Raw genomic sequence first — 17,831 nt, forward strand, 5'->3', positions numbered from 1 at the left:
TGTGTCAGGAAAAAAATGCATTAAGAAAACAAGTTGCTGAGAAACAAACTCTCCCTCCACCAAATGTGTGACACAAAAGCTTAATATAGACATGTAAAGAAGTAAAATATGTTGTATAGCTCTTCACATCTCACTGGTCTATGCAGACACTATTATGAAACCCATCAGAGACACCACAGTGAGTGTGGCCTAGATTCAGTCACCCATCGCTGGCTGCTCCATGAATAATTCATTAAAGTGTTTATGCAAGTGCAGCAGTCCTTTTCTTTCAGAACATTATTGATTGCCTGGCACTCATTTGACCAGATTTGATGAGCGAGAAGAGGGGAAAAAAAAAAAGCCGTAGCAGATCATTGGTTGGAGCCAAGGACAGGTCAGAGGTGAGCGCTTACCATCGCCTTCAGCTTGGTAAATTTGACTGTGAGGCGCTGACATTTTAATCAAAGAGCGTGCCCAGTCAGTGACAACAGCAAGAGCGATGACTGGTGTTTAAGAGATTAAAGAGACATTTGTCTTCCTCAGCTGCCTCACAACAATGTGCGCCACATTTACAGGAGACAGTATAGGATATTAGCAGTGCACTAACTGTTGCGTCAAACTCAATTCCCGTATTATGGATTCCTTCACAGCTGAGGGCACATGTGAAATATTAACCATGAAACCTCCTACTGGACATTCAGTATAACATGTACATCACGCATCAACACCGTCCACCGCTTCAACGGCATGCCTTCATTAATTAATCAGCTTTCTGCTTGCACGCAAAACCTGCAAACTTCGAAAGCCAACCACTTAAGAGAATCGCATGTTCACCTCAGCATGTAACGTTAAGGTCCGTTTCCGGTCACGTCGATAGTAATTTTAATCTGCTTTCTGGATGACCTATTTCTGGATAGTGTCTCTTAAGGTCTGCCACATCTTTGTGAAGATCTGTTCTATTGCACCCTTTGGGCATGGAGAGACAATAAAAAGCAACGTTTTATTTTCATAGCCTTTTATTTATTTATTTTTTAACATAGACTATTAATAATTTGTAGTCCTTGAACTCCTTTAAAATGCACTGCAGGGGGATCTTTTTCAGGGATATTCTTTAGCTTTAACCTGATGTTGAAGAGGCTGAAATATCTCCTCCCACTTCACAGCTGTACTGTGAGGATTTTTCTTAGTCATAGCGGCTGTCGCACAAATCAGTAAAATAATGAAAAGCAATTAAATGAATACATATGTAAAACTCTACAGCGGCTTATAAAAACTTCTGTGAAAAAGAAGCTGCTTTAACCTAGTGTCATAACTAGGTCCTCAGTCTAAGTCTGTCACTAGTCTGTCAGGTGTTGTAGAGTCTAAACCTCCCAAATCAAGTCCAAAATCATTGTCAAAACTTAACTGCAGTCTAAATTAGAAAATGCAACATATAATTTTATTAGTTAGAGCCATAGACTGTATAAATATGGACAACATCTGGCCATTTCCTTGCATTATCTATATATGGGCGGCGCCATCTAGAGACATAGGAGCCAGACTCTGTGCAGTACGGTCTGAGAGTGGAGCCACGCAAAGCCGCGATATCGACGACCCGACCACACTTTCTCCAGACTCACTCGCTCTGCTCTACCTCTATACTACTCATGGTTTTTACAATTATCATGGTCTGAATCAAAACTAAAACTAAACTTATCCATAAAATTGACACTTGAACATGCATCAACATTATATTAACTATTTAAAACGACAGAAAACATCCTTGAAATGATTTGAAGTGTATTTTAGGTTTAGTTTGAAACAAGTCCCACCCACTAACATGGAGGGGGAGGAGTTTATGACCTATACTGCAGCCAGCCACCAGGGGGAGCTCTACTTGCTTTGGCTTCACTTCTGAGGCGCTGCTCCACCATCCATCTTTATATAGTCTACGGTTGGAGCAGAAGGCTAAAATTCAATCAGTCTGCTGCAAGAGAAATGTTCATGGTGCAATTATTAACAAATCTTTTTACCTCTATCTGTGCCTTAATATAATAATTCCACTACTGTTTGAACTACGTGATGACAATTTTCAATTAATCATGTCTGCTGTGTGTTTAATGTCCAGGCAGATTCTGGGTTTCTAGTCTTTTAAATCCACTTATTTCATTTGCAAGGACAGGTCATTTGTAACGGTGAATTAAAGCGCATAGAGTATCTGTCATTGACTGAACTGTGTGACTCGTCCACACGTGTGATGAAAGGCTACACGATACGAATTCATTTAACAATCACGCCACCTTACATTTCTCACTTTTAACATGTTAAATGTCTTTTAACAAAACGATACAGCAACTGCGCTTTAAAATGTCCAGCCCCACACATGCCTGATTACTATTTCTATTCATCTCAGCCAGGCCTCTGAGCTGAGTGCACTGGGACAGATGTGTGTGTTTGTACCTTGCCACGTGATTAACAACGGGAGCGAAGTTGGTGGGTCCATACAGCTGAACCGTCTTAAGGCTTTGATGGTAAGCTTCAAGAATACCCTCCATGCCGTTACAGTACGGGTTCTCGATGTTGCCATTCTGAGAAAAAAAGAACGACAAAGCATGAACAATAATGGCAGGCAGGGTGGATCACACCACAGGCTTTGACAGAGCTAAACTAATATTTCTTTGGGACACTTGGATGCAGCAGAAACAACACATTAACACGGATGTACTGTCACCTGGATATGTTGAAACAGCTGCTAACAAGTTATAGGCAACATTTAGAGTCCGTATCTACCCACCTGATTATTATAAGTCTAACAAACGAACCTCTTCAACCACTTGGTCACAATCACTGGTCAAGTGAATAACACTGAGGATCTTGTTATCTATCACAGCACCTGTCAGCAGGTGGGATACTTTAGGCAGCAATCATGAACATTTTGTCCTAAAAGTTGATGCTAGAAGCAAGAAAATTGGATAAGTGGAAGAACTTAGGAGACTTTGGAAGGGGCCAAATTATGATGGCTAGTCGACCGAGTCAGAGCATCTCCAAAACTCCAGCTCTTCTCCAGTGAATCACATTTTCTTTTTCATCACATGCACGGCCGCTTGCCTGTGCACTGCTTAGGTGGGGATCATATGGCACCAGGATGCAAGGAACACCCCCTTGCTGTTGCCATGGGGCTGTATGGGTCTGCAACAATGTTCAGGCGGCAGTATGAACACCAAACAGGCATAACATTATGACCACCTTCCTAATATTGTGTAGGTCTCCCTTGTGCCTCCAAAACAATTGTGATTCATCAAAGAATGGACATGGGCCTTCTGAGGGTGTGGTGTCTGGGAACAGGATGTTGTTAGTGGGGGCCTTTGGATCATCCCACAGATACTTGATCAGTTTGGGATCTAGTGAATTTAGGTCAACACCTTGTCATTGCTATGGGGTGGATGTGCCTGGTCTGGTCTACGTGGGTGCTACACGTCTAAGTAACATCCACACAAATAACACGTCCAAAAGTTTCTCAGCAGAACATTGGATTGTCACAAGACTGCCAATGTTATTTACTTCTTCTGTCAGTGGTTTTACTTGGTACTGATAAGGGAAAGTACAGTCGACTAAAACCAAACCAAACACAGCTGTGTTCACCACACTGAAAGCAACTAGCTGCCTTTTATACTTACTGTTGCATGAAGTAATTAACTGGAAGACACTATTTAGGTGAAACCAAGACCGTATGAAGCCCTAATTATTAACAGAAAACCAACACATACAAAAATAGAACTGAAAGTATAAACATTAGCATACATACATATTCCTACCAATAATTCTGTAACACATGGGCTGAAAATAATTAGGCAAATCAGCATTGTTTCTGCCTATGCTCCCCCTCCTAACTACAATGGTTTGCTCCTACGGTTCTTAAAGAAGCGATTGAAGCTGTCAGGCTTCTTTTGCTCCTACACCCCGCTGAGGACACAACAATGACGAGCAAAGGCTTTAGCTGAGCATCAGGAAGTTCTCCGCTTGAGAAACTGCGAAAGAAAAACTAGACTTAAGGTCATAAAATAAAATACTAGTTATAAATTGTGAAAGATACTGATAGAATTTTCTTTTCCTACGCATGAAGGACGGCCAATCCCTCTATGAATTAACTCAATATACAATCAATACATGCGTGCAGCTGTCCATTTTTAGGTCAACAGTTCAATGCAATCACATCCATGCAGTGATACCACTGCACCATATAAAGGCCCTCTGGTCTCCGTTACACGCAGCTAGTTCAACATGGACTTCTCCCACCCAGTGCAGGGGTAATGCAGCAGCTGCTCAACCACATCTACTACTGCTCCATAAAAGTTACAGTGTGTGTCTTTGAGGGCTGAATGACATTTAATAAAAAAAAAAAAAAAAAAAACACTTCTTGCCCCCAGAGATGTTCTTGTCAGACTTCGCTTCAAAGGTTAGCGTCCTTGGCTACGAGGAACTGAACATACACAGTATTACGAACATTTCACCCAAGACTGTAACTTTACTTTTAAACCTACTTACATGACCATGGCATGAAAGAATGAGTCCTCAATTATAAGGTGAGACGAATCTTAATTTGCAAGTTTTAATGGAAACATGGAGTGATGCAGACGTTACCCTGTAGACACGCTCCTCATTAGGCTGTACTATGCAGCAGCCAGAGCATATTAACTGGCTCAGAGAAGCTAAATTGATTTAAGAATCCTTCAGCCTTACAGAACCTAATTTGCACTATAAAAGGTAAATGGAAGGCACTCGCTGAATTATGCATGTCAGAGGTGTAGCTGCATTTATCTCAAAATGCACACATCCATATTGCTCTTAGAAAACATGCCAACTCACACACGGAGAGAGAATAAACACACAAAAAAATCACAATTACAATCTCGGTAAACCACGGTTTACTCACCAGAGGAAACTCGTGTGAAACCCTCCCATCAGGGGGAAGCTTGGCACCGAATCCCAGGGCTGGAAACATCTTATCACTGTCATAGTCCTGGATGATCTCTCCAACAGCCTTCAGGGCCATGGCATAGGCATTCATCTGATATGGGTTCATGTAGTGTAGTGAAGTGGACTGGGATGGATTTCCTTTCAAGACAAGAGAAGTCAGAGTCAGCGATGCAAACCGTGGGACTCGGAGTGAACTGTCAGCGGCAACAGGAGAAACATGAGTGAACTACACTAAATTGGATGTTTTGAATCAGAGGTGGGACTCAATGAAATAGACAGGCTTATAAGAAATACTGGAAAGCCGCCATCCGGATGACTGCTGCACAAGAATAGCAGCTTATTAACGGGCTTTGTTTTGTATTGGAAGTTTAGTGGCTTTGTTTGGACTGCAAGTTTAGTAGCATATCAAGTCGACATCCAGATTGATTTTAGAAAATCTAAACAGACAGAGGAGCTGGATGATCGGATTTCAAAATGTCTTTTGTGCAACATGCATTTAAATCCATAGTGAGACATAATCCATCCATACTGCCACAACAGCCTCTGGAGAGATGCCAAAATAACCTGTCTGCTGGTACATTGTTTTATGTTTCTGCATTAGAAATCCATGAAATTGCCACAGCAACCCACGCAGAGAAGTTGGTGACGTCTGGACACACAAATCTACACAAAACGAATCACTTGCAAATAAGCGAGAGCTTATAACATGGCGGACATTTCAGATTTGAGATACGAGAAGTCTGATTCGCCCCCCGTCTGAGCACAGCTGGGAAAAACTTTCACCGTTAATGTGAGTTTTCAGAATTTCCTTTAACACGGGGATAAATCAAGGAGTGCAAATATCACTTGCAGAGATTCAGCTCAGTTCACTCTAAGCGCAGAAAGTATGTTGATGAATATGTATGATTTAAATAAAAAAATATTTGGCCTCTCAAGTTTATGCTCAGATTTTTTGGCACGATTTTTTGTGCATTAAAGGGACAGGCCGCTTTCTTTGGAGGTTGTATGAGGAATTCATCTATGATCAGTGTATCCTTTGGAGAACACTGTTTTCAGCATGAAAGCACTGCGATGAACTGCTGTGGCCGAGGCCTGGCAGCAAAACATACTTTATACAACCCCGCACCAAAGAAAGCAGAAACGATCCCTTTAAAAACATTCTAGCCGCTAAACGGCGGTTTAATTACGCTGATCGAGACACTTTGGCTGAGATGAGGCATCAGTGTTTGCTTGGTAAGCCAGCACTTCAATGCTACGAAGCACCAAGTGAGATATATCGGAGCAGTCGTATGTACTATTCACAAATCAGATGCTTTTAACTGCAATTGCACAGTCGCCTTTATTTAATTTCACTTCATATCGTATCTTATTTGTTTTTAAATTAACAATTTAACTAAACATCGATTTGTTTGTGTTGTTGTTCTTTACTAATTTGCCCTGATTTTGTTCGGCCTAAATCACATGTTTCTCATGTGAGCCCTTCAATAGAAATACTTTAGCGACAGGAAATAGAGAAGATCACAAGCAGGGGGGAAAACTCCAGCCTCTGTTTGATTTATGGAAAATGCCAGTCATACATCGGATGACAAATGAAAGCAGAGCAGGGTAATGGTAGTCGAAACACTCACCATTTGATGCAGTGAAATCAATGGCCACTGTGAAGTGAATCTGAGTCCTGAAACAGATGAACAGGGAGGAGGGGGGAGGGAGGAGGATGCCGTTAACAAAAGAGAGGCAAGAGAACTCGGCGCTGCAGTTTAATGAAGCTTTCAGCCTGCTCTCCGCTCTGTCTCTCATCTGAGGAGAGGTGTGACAAAACTAAACCGTGTTAATAATACACCTTTACTGTGCACTTTCACAGCTGCTTTTTCACAGCCACCGTGAGTTATGCAACACAGGATCTAATGAGGGTTTTATTATTCTATTTATAAAAAAGAAAGAGAGAAACATGCATTACTTATGGTCAAACTTCATCCAAAGGACTTTGATCTTTAAATAACTGACTTACTTAAAGATTTAACAGCACAGTGGCAACATGGCAAATACAACCCGCAAAATCTAGAGAAACTGATAATAGCACAGTAATTTCCCACATGGTCTCCACAAATACATAATGAGTTGCTGCAGCTGGCTTAATTATTAACATGACACGTAGCGCATATCTGAGGGAAGATATGAGGATGAGGAAGGCGTCAGAGCTGAAAAAGAAATTGGTACATTAACACACAGACACTATCTCACTCTCCATTGTCACTGTGTTATTGTCTCTGTTCACGTTGGTCTTTTATTCGCCGCATCAGGACCGAAAAAGCCGCCACACAACATTTCTAAAAACAATTTCGTATTCATGAGCCTCTAATGATAGCCAGGACCTTAAAAGGGAACTAAACATGGCCTAACTAGTCTCCGCTGGGTTTGTCTGTTTCCCAAGAGAGGCAAATGAAGAGTGAAGGGAAGGGGAGCTCAGATCAAAGTGTGCGCTCTTTCATTGTGATTAACACTGATTGCCTCTTCCTGACTTCACCTCCACTCAGAAATTCCCACAAGCGCAGCATTGGAGATAATGGCGGCTTCCTCCTGGGGAGACTCTGACCTCGGCTCATTAATCAGCATTGAGCTGGACCGCTCAGCTGACAAAGGGGAATTGTTACGGTGGCATGCTGCCTCAATTTGAAAGTCTCTGATGATTTACGGGGTTAGTTTTGAATGTTTGGCTAAAAAAGCAAAAGTGCTGAGTTTGAGGAAGCGAACAAGCTGCAAGCAGGGCAGCAGAAAGTGGGAATGGTCAGTTAGATCATAAGCTAGTTTATCTGAAGGCATTCACTCTGTGTTGTCTATAGCTATTCCTAAAGTAGACAAAGTCTTAAAGGGGAACTACTGTTTTTTACAACCTGGACCTTATTTCTGGCGTAACATACGGTCATTTACTCACCCATATAACTTTGATGTCATTTGGAGTCGTTCGGACAAAATTTAGATCTGCATATATCCATACAGTGGAAGTGAATGGGGCACCGAAACGCAGCCTCTAAATAACGCATTATATGCCATCAAACTCGTTCATTTCACCAATATTTTGTTATGATACACTAGTGCTATTCCTCGCCAAAGTTATATGGGTGAGTAAACGATCGTATTTTATTCTAGAAATAAGGTCCAGGTTGTAAAAAACAGTAACTCCCCTTTAATGAACACAAAAGGTATTTAATCACCTGCAGCATTCCTCATATGTTCTGTTGTATAGTGAATTGCACATATTGAAGAGACAACACAGAAAGTTGTATTTTCAAAGAAGGATTTACAAAAGAGCTCCTTATGATTCTTTATAATTACAGATTAGTTAGATTGGGTTCACCAACCTGCTCCTTTATGTGGACATTTATTGGTTAACTTAAAGTGGAAATCTTTGCACGTTTATTAGTTTAACTACACAGATTTCAGGCAATATTCATATTTGATTATACCACGCACCGCAATCTTCATCCAATACCATGGCTCAGAGGAAAAGAAAGACCAGTGAGTAGAGTTCTTAGTTTGCATTTCAAGTAAAAAAGATTTCGGCCCAAGACCTCTTGATGTGCCTTTTTTCTAACCTCATTAACAATCTTGAGCGTTCAGTTTTTATAATTTAAATCGATTATAATTAGATTTGTTTCTTGTAAGATGCTAAAATTACTACACGAGGATATGAAAGTAAATTATGTGCATTAAACCTAAGAGACTGTAATTCAGTTACATGGCCCTAGGCTACTCTGAGGCTATATTTAAAACATTTGGTACATATAAAAGGGAAAGGTTATTTGTAATTTTAGACAAGTTTCAGACAGTAAATAAGAAATTCATCCTTGCAAATATTATACCCTCTATATATAATCCATGCAGTGCAGAAATTGCAATTATTTTTTCATTGACATACATTTTTTCAGGTTTACGTAACTATTCATGCAGCAGAGGACTAACACTGATTAACATCAACATTAAGTCAAGGTCTTTACCCAGTTGATGGGGTTAATTTGAGAAAATATGTCAGTACTGAGATTATCTTCCTATAAAAATGTGTGTTGCATCGTTAAACATGGTTAAATATTATATTTAGAATTCCACAATAAGACTCTCCGACCTCATTTGTTAGGGTTGATGTTTGTATAACGGCTGGAAGTTACTTACTTCCTCTCCCTGGTTAAACAGATTCAGAATCGGCGACGCCACTTTCTATTAGAGAAAAGTACTGAAACAAACCGACCATGGACTCACATCGCTCTCTGGGGTTCAGTATTTGCTGCTGTCAGGGATTTTCTGCAGGACAAGCTACACAGGAAGCAGCACTATACAGTACTACACAAAGCAACACTTTTTAGGCATTAAAGGTAAGATAAGAATGCGTTTGCATTTTTTATATATGTGATCAGTATTTTGGTTGCCTGGTTTTAGCTCCATAATTTTTCAAATAAAATAGGTTTTCATGCTTTAATTTAAAACACATTATTTTTCTCAAACTGTACATCACTGCGGCACCTAATTTCCCACATGGGTTTTAGGTTGGGGATGTAATCATGTGAAAAAAATCATTTTGACCACAGAAACAGCATCCTCTTGACACGTCAGTGCTAAACTTTTCCTGGCTTGTGTATTTCTTTAAGTGCTGAGCACAAATTATTTGAGAAATCAATATTGATTAGTGTTGACTGATAGCTGCATATATAGCTGCACTGTATTGTCTGCTTTGCAGGTCTTTACAAGCCTCACATTCCTTGAGAGTGAGTAGCTTTTCGGGCATTTTTTTAGACCCTAGAGTGAAATATTGCTTAATAGACATTTTGATGTACCGTCATCATTTCCTTCCTGCACCATTTAAACGACTTCATCAATTTTATAAAAACCCTCAGAACAGGCTGTCCAGTAATAATAATTTATCGCTTTAACATTGTCCTTTTTATGGCATCACTTGGTGTTCTTTCAGATTTGTTTTCAGCTAACATAACAGCTCCCCAACTTGTTTGCACATCACATTGAATTACTGAAATTGTTTAACATCGGTGCAAATGTACCAGTGTCATGTTGGCGTTCCCCCTCTAGTTGGACGAGCGCCATGAGGCAGGAGTCTTTGTAATGTAAAACGCCTGCAGCCATGGCAGTCCTGGTGGGGATGGGGAAAGTGTATGTGTGACAAAGAATGCACCTGCAGTACACAGGCTACATCACGGAGCAGATTGGCACAGTGGTTTTCCCCATGTGATGAAATGAAGGCAGTTATAAACAAAGCTGCAGGGTTGGCTTCACAAGTCCCGAGACACAACACCATGTTGGTTTATTGCCATTAAAACTAATGCAGTCTAATTGCACCAGCAGGTGTTTCCATTACTTTCTTCATTTATATCAATAATTGCAGACTTGATGACAGAAACTTTGCTCTGCATAATGCAGCAAAGTTGATATTGACATTCATATCAGTGCAACACAACTCCTCTACAAACAAAACGTGAGGAGAATTTGGGAATCATTTTTTAAGAGCTGACTAAGGTGCATAAATTGTCTGGCCCAGACAAGACAGGACTTTTTCTGGACTGTTAAGGGCAGTAAGACAACAACGGTCATAGTCGTACTAAGAGAATAAAACAAAAACTACAAATGTGATGTGGATAAAAGTGGAATTTTGAAAAGGAATGGGGAGATGCCCCGTCTTTCGGAAGTCCCACCATTGTTTTTTCAGTATGTGCCAGCGGACGTGGCCTCAGACTGCAGAGAGCTGTCATCACAGTTTCCAGTCCTGGACAAAACTGAACGCAACTGTGTCACATGGAGATTCAAAGGGAAGTATTCTTGCCTCTACCTCCCCGTAAACCTGAACATGAACAAGACCAGCCACGGAACGATGTCAAAGCAAAATACCAAAAGCAGAGCAGCACACAATATGTGAACTCATTTAGCGTCAGCAGCATCGCTTTTATAAACACATAACGAACCACGATGCATGAGGTTTAATATACGACAGTCACTGCTGAGACGTGCCTCCCTATTTTCAACAAACAGCGAATGTCAAAGGGCAGTAGAGGAAGAAGAAGAAGAAAAGAAATTGTATGTTCCCATCAAAGTGCAATTTTACAGTCACACAAAGATAATCTAAATCAAATAAAAAAACAGTATCTCTTTCTCCCATTTCAGGACAACAGGATATTTTGGGATGAAACTATTAAACCTTAATAAGACAGCGGCACAATAGAGGCTCGACAGAAGTTACTGTAGATTTCATTTTAAGAGAAATATTTCACGAGTGTTGAAAAGAATATAAATCTTTCATTAGCCTCTTTGAATCGGAGCAGTGTGTGGCTTTGGGACTTTAATTACCTCTATTTGACTATATCTCTTGCCCCAATTGAAGGTTAATGAAAATTAATGAAAAACCAATTCACTGTGAAACCAGTCAGGATGCAGCGGTGGGTCTGAAAAAGAAATTGCTTTTTCCCTTCGCTTCAGAAATCATCTAAAATGCATTGTGTTTAGTTATCACCTGTTAGAAAGGGAGCAGCAAAGCAAACACACATGAAAGGGGAGAAATCAATAGCAGAGATCTAAAATATCCAATTTGGGTCCTAGATCAGTTTTATACAACGCGCTGCTCAGGCTCCTACTCACATTTCTCATCATCTGTCTGAATGACAGTGCTGGCAGGCGTGCAGGTTCAATCTTTTTTCTTTTTTTTCCTTCTTCTGTTGCTTTTTATATATTTGCATGAGTTGAAGAAAAGTCATCTCTTTCGCCCAGCAAGTCCAGATGCCAATTCAAAACTAAGCGGTCCGCACAGTAAACACTGACTGCTTTCTGTGCCAAAACCCAGAAATTTATTCTTTTGTTGTCGCAAATGTGAATGCATGAAATTTCAACAGCGGCAGAATGAAATCTGAATCTGATTCAAAAACAGGTTTTAAGCAAAAACATCTGTTGACGGGAGGACACCATGCCACTGCACACCAAGTGAGATTAAAACATAGCAACGGCAATTCATTGCGGTAAAAAGAGTTTTGTATTGAATGCGTGCTGGAAATGTTAGATAGATCACGCCGACTGGGGCCTTTCTGTGTGAAGTTTGCATGTTCTCCCTGTGTCTGCGTGGGTTCTCTCCGGGTACTCTGGCTTCCTCCCACCGTCCAAAGACATGCTCATTAGGTTAATTGGTGATTCTAAATTGGCCGTAGGTGTGAGTGTGATTGGTTGTCTGTCTCTCTGTGTTAGCCCTGTGATTGACTGGCGCCCTGTCCAGGGTGTACCCTGGCTCTCGCCCAATGACAGCTGGGATAGGATCCAGCCCCCCGTGACCCTCCAGAGGACAAGCAGTTACAGAAAATGAATAAATGACTGAAAGGATAAGTAAAAAATACAATATAAGATACGAACCATTATATGTACAGTCAGAAGCAAGTATGAACATAGTAAGTGTATGAATAAATTACTAGAAATCCAAAAATTAGACAGTATGTTTTGCAAGTAGAGCAAGTTAATATGATGTAATATGGTAACTAACATAGCTCACTCTGATTGTTTGTTCTCACACAGGTAACGTCTTAATTTCCTAACTTAGTGACATTGTGGGCTGGTGTTTCCTCACATGTTAAGTAATAGATTAAAACAGCTCACGTGTTTCTGTTTGACCATCCCAATGCCAAAAACCTTTTAATGGCTAACTGTGCGTATTTCGCATACCTTGTTTACTCGGTTAAGTGTTTAGCGGCGTGATCTATTTTACACTGACAGTAAGTTATCAGTCATTATACAAATAAAACCCGAAATTCCTGAGTTTAACTGACCAAATCAACAGCTACTTTTCCTGAAGAAGCCTTCTCACTCAAACGCTTCGAGTCTGATGTGTCATTTTCCGTGGATACAGTTAATCTTTCCCATCACAGATAAGCAGCATGCTCACTGTTCCAATCCCTCCACTGCCAGCACTAGAAATCTTGTTTATTTTCTTCATCAGTCTGTCATGCAATCTGCTCCGAGCTGACAATCTGTCAAATCTTTTATTTTTTTCCTTTACTCATTCGATTAATTGGGGTTTTTAATTTTTAATTATTTTTTTTTTAAGATGTTGAAAATTGCAGTCACGGAAAATGTTAAGTACGTCCCACGTAAACTGCCTATAGGCTTCTCTTGACATGAAACGTACTTGAACCTCTTTGAAAAAGTGTGTACAGACGACTCTACAGCCCCACAAGATAATATTGGCATCTTCAACAGTTCATTCAACAATAACATCAATAAGTATAGTATTCTTCAGTGGGGGAAAAAAAACTAAGTGCAACCTTGGCATCAGAAGCTAGACGTATTGCCTCCCGTCAGCAGAAATCACTTCTTGTGAGTGTCTCGAATGTTCTTTTTGCACGGCGGAGGCTTTTTGCTGGCACGCCTTCCATGCAGGTGAAGACTGTAGACTTGTGTACTTTGGCAACAGTAACTAAAACAAGAGTCACCTCAAGACTGAGTTATGAAATATTGAGCTTCTTGACTTCTTTTTGTTACAAATTATGTGCACTAAAGGTGAATTTGCTCAGCTGACGTTCTGGACAAATTGGAAGTAACTTCACATCAACAGATCATTTTTTTCTTACGGCCTTAGAGAGCTCTTCAGACGTTGGTATGATGGCACCCTACACATCGACATCAGACACAAGACATCAGTTTTTCACTGACTGCATACACAAGGTGACTCCATAAAGAAGCTTTGATGGTTTTGTTTATCCAGTTTCATAGACATATACAGTACATTACTGATCCCGTGGGAAATTCAGTATCCAGTAGCATCCGTACTCAGAGACACCAAGGAAATCACAAGCCAGCACGCCTTGAATACAAATTATAAAAAGGTGAAATGTAAAAATATCTAATGAGGTGGAACTGTATCAAACGTGCAATATATAGATTATAGATAAATAAATGACTTATATAAAGAGTTATAAACAAATATAAAGGTAAGTATATGGAGAAATAATGAGAAATAATATGTAAGATTATGATATATAAACATTCTGTATGAAGTACATAATAGTTGCAGTCAATAATACATGGATCTGAAGATGTGATTAATGTATGAGTATGCTTATTTTTCTTGTTTTAAAGGGAACTACTGTTTTTTACAACCTGGACCTTATTTCTGGCATAAAATACGATCGATTCCTCACCCATATAACTTTTGTGTAATTTGTAGTAACTCGGGAGATAATTAGATCAGCGTATATCCATATAGTGGGAGTGACTGGGGCACCAAAACGCAGCCTCTAAATAACGCATTATCTGCCGCAAAACTAGTTCATTTCAGCAATATTTTGTTATCGTACCCTAGTACAATTCCCCGTTGAGTCCGGAGTTAGTTGTTATCATCATGCGGGGTCTGTAGATTGACCTACTAACCTCTGGATGATGTCATCTCTGAGAGTTGCGCGCACCTGCAACGGCTGGTTTGTTTACCTTTAATTTGCTACTGTTATGGTTCGTCCACAATCTCAGAATCGGAAAAATATTCAGCCATGTAACTAGCAACTCTGGACTCAACGGGGAATAGCACTAGCGTACAATAACAAAATATTGGTGAAAGGAACGTGTTTTGCGGCAGATAATGTGTTATTTAGAGGCTGCGTTTCAGTGCCCCAGTCACTCCCACTATATGGATATACGCAGATCAAATTATCTCCCTAATGACTGCAAATTACACAAATGTTATATGGGTGAGTAAACAAAAGTATTTTATGCAAGAAATAAGGTCCAGGTTGTAAAAACAATCGTCAATGACGTTTCCACAGGTTGTATATGTTTTTTTAACATGACTGATTCCTTGCTTTTATCCTGAAGAGGGCTGAAACGCTGACTCACAGTCCCCAAACATCACCAAACGACTTTATGTCTTTCAGTCAGGTTGAAAAAACAGGGACGACTGAAACACAGGTCAAGAAGCATTGCAGAAAATTACTGAGTTGTAAATAAACTATGTTCACTGGTGTGAAATCAATTGGGAGGAAGAATTAATGAAAGGAAAGAAGATTATTTTAATTATTGATAAATATGTGAGTTCCCATTTAAAAGGTGTTTTGGGGAAGCCTGTAGCTCTATTCATTAACACAGTCAGTTAATGTTGAGTTAAACATTAACTGATCAGTGTATCATCTCAAATTAATGTTGACAGCTCAAATGAAAGGCATTCAGAGTACATCTATGTTGGCATAAAAACCAGAGAACTTATTAAAAAAAACTTATAGACAAAAGGAAGAGCCTCTGTCAAAACAGAAAGGCCCAGATATCCTTGATTTATAGTACATACAGAGGGAGATAGGACATTGACCCACCATAGCTGTCATATTTTTGATGTTATCTTCCAGAAAACTCTTATCTCGACGGCTCCTTAGGAGAATTTTAATACAAGGTCTTCCATTGTTGAGAGCACTTCTCAAAGGAAGCATTAGGGAGACAATGAGAACAGACGGCATCGAGGCTGCAGCAAGTCTTTCAAGATGACGCAAAAGACTTCAAGAGAAAAATCATTACACGGATGGCGGAAAGGTCTTTCAAAAAACGGGCCGCGTGTTATTAAAGCAACAATTTTTGTTACAGGGCTCTCTCCCATTCAGGAAACTGGAAGCACGCTGAATAAACGATGAGCTTTTAACACCTCAAAATGTCTCGAACAAAACAATGAAGCACCACTCACATAATGCCTCACTCCCATCACCGGGTCATATTAATTGACGGAGTAATCGCAGTCTCGTTTCTATGTGAAACAGTTTCATGTCAAGATTACCGATTTCCATTTAACACGGGCGATGAAAAAAAGCAGAATTAAATTTCAAACTGACTGCTACATTAAGAGTTTTTGAAGTATTGCGTTTAAATAACAAACAGTAGCCCCTTAGCAGCAACATTAGGTACAAGGACGGGTGCAGCATGATAGTTTATTCTACCAATAAACTCAATAAGAGCCCAATCAAATTCATGTTGCACCTCCATCAGAAGCTTTTTCACTAAATTTAAACCGTTGGTTCACTGAAACTTCAATAACGGAAACATACTTCTTCTTTCATCCACTTGGGTTAAATTATAGATGGGCCAATCCTTAAATACATGATGTCTACAACTAAAAAGAAGTTCAATAAATCCAGCAGCAGTGTGTCCTAGTAAAACTTCAGTGGAAACCAAATACAGTTTTATTACTTGTTCAGTTTTTAAAAGGAAGCGTTTCTTTTGGGGGATTGCTGCTTTGCTTTCTTTTTTCTTTTTTTTTTAGCACTCAGTTGAATATATATGGAGCCATCTGCAAGGAATCTGGGAAAGATTTTTGATTACGCCATATCTGACCAAGAGGTTAGCACTAGTGTCCCTCTGCCTACATTTGTGAGACACGATTTCGCCGTCCAAAAAAAGGCATTCTTTATAGTTTGTGGAGTTTATTTCTCGTCATAAAATGTGAATTTCCGTGAGTATTTATCTCTTCCGAAAGTATACGAAGGCAAAACCCAATTAAAATGCTGCAATGTTCTCTTAAAACATGTGCAGACCATATAGAGCTGTTGTTTGTCTTACTTTAAAATACGAAACATGTTAATATGCTTCCACAACGTGTGCGTTACCTCTCAAATTTGGCTTGGGGCTTCCTTTTGTTTCAAATGTTGCGAGGCAGCTTGCACTCATTTAAAGAAATAAACAATAGTGGTACACTTTATGCATATGCCCCAGTAATATTTAGGTTGCTGTAAACTTGAATAACTGATTATCTCTGTTTCTGTGCATATTAAATTATGTTAAGTTGCAAGAACATAAAAAGAAGCAAACATAAATTTAGCGTATCTAGTGTATTTGTGACCTAGTTGTTTGCCAGTTCCCCCTCTATCTCCAATTTTTTGCAGTGTCTCAAGGACAAATTAGATCAGGGGTGAACAAATAGAAAAGGTGAGGATTAAAACACTGATATTTTGAGAATAAGCGAGCGAGTGCGGGTGGAACATGTGTGTCCGCTTGTGTGAGCTGGAGAGAGACCATCGGGACAGATCTGGGACACTCAGCCATCAGTGGCAAAGCAGCAGCACTAAAGAACCAAAACCAGGGCAGCCACTGATCCACTGAGAAACATTTCCATATGTGACAGGTTGCCTGTCCTTAATTAAGCTCTCAGATCTCCTCCATATTTTATCAAAATCATTCATATTCATCCGCACTGTACACTCGGCTGTGGGCATTGGTTGTCTCCTCGGGGGGCGACACTTTACTTGTATGTGGAAAATTCGAGGCCACTCAACAACGGCTGTCAATAACACTGAAGAAAATGTGGATGGGTACTTGTACTGCAGTGGGGCGACGGGGACAGGATGAGTCGGGGGAGCTAAAGTAATGTACTTAAGAGCTACTGCAGTGAATCGCACAGTCGTAATTTTCTACCTTATTTCCATGCATTAGTCACAGCGTTGGCATGCCTACAATGCCTGCTATGCTCACTAACATTCTCTGTATTGCTGTAAAAAGTTATAACCCCCACCATCAACTGATAATCTAATACCACGTTTATGTACTGGAGAGAATCCACTGAAGGAGTTCGGTCAAATTTATTTTTCCCACTTATTACCACCAGTGGTGTAGAGTTTTCTGAAAAATGCTGCTAGTGGAGACGTTTGTCAGCCAAACCGGCTTCACATTGTACACCGATCAGGCATAACATTATGACCACCTTCCTAATATTTTGTAGGTCTCCCTTGTGCCTCCAAAATAGATGTGACTCATCAGATAATGGACACAGGCCTTCTGAGGGTTTCCTGATCCCACCTTGATCAGATCAACACCTTGTGCTGTTTTTCATGTTTTTTTTAGTTGTTCCTAAACCATTATTGTTTGTGTGTGTCTGTGTCAGGCTGCATCCTGCTGGG

At 40.0% G+C, this 17,831-nt stretch overlaps 1 protein-coding gene across 4 annotated transcripts in view; it reads right to left on the bottom strand.

Annotated features, from left to right (window-relative positions):
* cpne5a (copine Va) overlaps nt 1-17,831 on the bottom strand; it is a gene marked incomplete at its 5' end in the record, with an annotated part of 70,511 nt that overhangs the window by 6,135 nt on the left and 46,545 nt on the right. For all 4 annotated transcript variants that reach the window (XM_084553457.1, XM_084553455.1, XM_084553456.1 and 1 more), the window contains 3 exons: nt 2,419-2,546; nt 4,892-5,073; nt 6,564-6,610. In XM_084553457.1, the coding sequence (XP_084409583.1) occupies nt 2,419-2,546; nt 4,892-5,073; nt 6,564-6,610 (357 nt within the window). The remainder of the gene's footprint in view (nt 1-2,418; nt 2,547-4,891; nt 5,074-6,563; nt 6,611-17,831) is intronic.

The sequence above is a fragment of the Chelon labrosus genome (genome assembly GCF_963514085.1).
Source record: "Chelon labrosus genome assembly, chromosome: 10".
Taxonomy (NCBI): Eukaryota; Metazoa; Chordata; class Actinopteri; order Mugiliformes; family Mugilidae; genus Chelon; species Chelon labrosus.